Below are 884 nucleotides of genomic sequence, written 5' to 3' on the forward strand. Positions count from 1 at the left end.
TTTACTGTCTTCTTCCAGACCCTTGGACCTGACCTAATCTGCCTTTCACTTCACTGCCTCACTTGTCCTTCCTGTACCATGTTGCACCTCCCTTCCATTCTCATAACTCTTCCTCTCTACCACTTTGTTGATTTTGATACTGTTGTCCCATTATTTAGTATATAATGATAATAGTATATAACTATATATCTTTTTACTTTTAAAGTACTTTACCAGAAGTATTTTTCCTTCCTTTCCAGTTTTAAGTGTAATTGTTTTTTCCAATATTTTCAGGCAATTTTTACAGACAGCATGTCTCTAGAGCAAACAGCATGTGAAGGTAAGTCACAGAATTAGTATAAATGTTCTCTGTAAGCTCTTTATTTTTTAGGCATTAACTTTTTTCTCTTCTTTTATGCATAATATTTGCATTATGATAATGTAATATAAAAAGAGTTAGGGTTTGTTTTATGGTAGTTTTCTTTATTGTCAAAATCGATCAACCAACATTTCATGTAGCCAACATGGAGCTGTTATATAGATTTGGCCTTTATAGTCTCCATTGCCATATAAAATGCATTCTTACATTATTTGAAGGGATATATATATACTTTTGTCCTGAATGGAGTATGTTATGGAAGTTCCTACTTTAACATTTTCCCATTTTTTCATTATTTTACTATTGGTCAATTGATTTAAATTTACTGAGAATTACAAATTCAGAGTATTTTATTTCTTTCAGATTTAAAAGCCTTTGAGCGACGTTTGACAGAAGTCATTGCTAGACTACAGCCGGCCACCACAAGATGGAGAAGTAAGTTTCAATGTATTTATTATTGTTGGTATTTTCTTTATAGATAAGATACTATAGTCAGTCTATAATAGGATGGCAATAGTGTTATGCT

The 884-nt window shown here is 31.7% G+C and overlaps 1 protein-coding gene across 1 annotated transcript in view; it reads left to right on the forward strand.

Moving 5' to 3' along the window:
• Nucleotides 1-273: 273 nt before the first annotated feature.
• Nucleotides 274-884, forward strand: part of LOC119587865 (nuclear envelope phosphatase-regulatory subunit 1-like) — a gene marked incomplete at its 5' end in the record, with an annotated part of 3062 nt that continues 2451 nt past the window's right edge. Inside the window, 2 exon segments of the mRNA XM_037936568.1 lie at nucleotides 274-319; nucleotides 722-793. Of these exon segments, the coding sequence (XP_037792496.1) occupies nucleotides 274-319; nucleotides 722-793 (118 nt within the window).

This window comes from Penaeus monodon, chromosome 23 (genome assembly GCF_015228065.2).
Source record: "Penaeus monodon isolate SGIC_2016 chromosome 23, NSTDA_Pmon_1, whole genome shotgun sequence".
Classification (NCBI taxonomy): Eukaryota; Metazoa; Arthropoda; class Malacostraca; order Decapoda; family Penaeidae; genus Penaeus; species Penaeus monodon.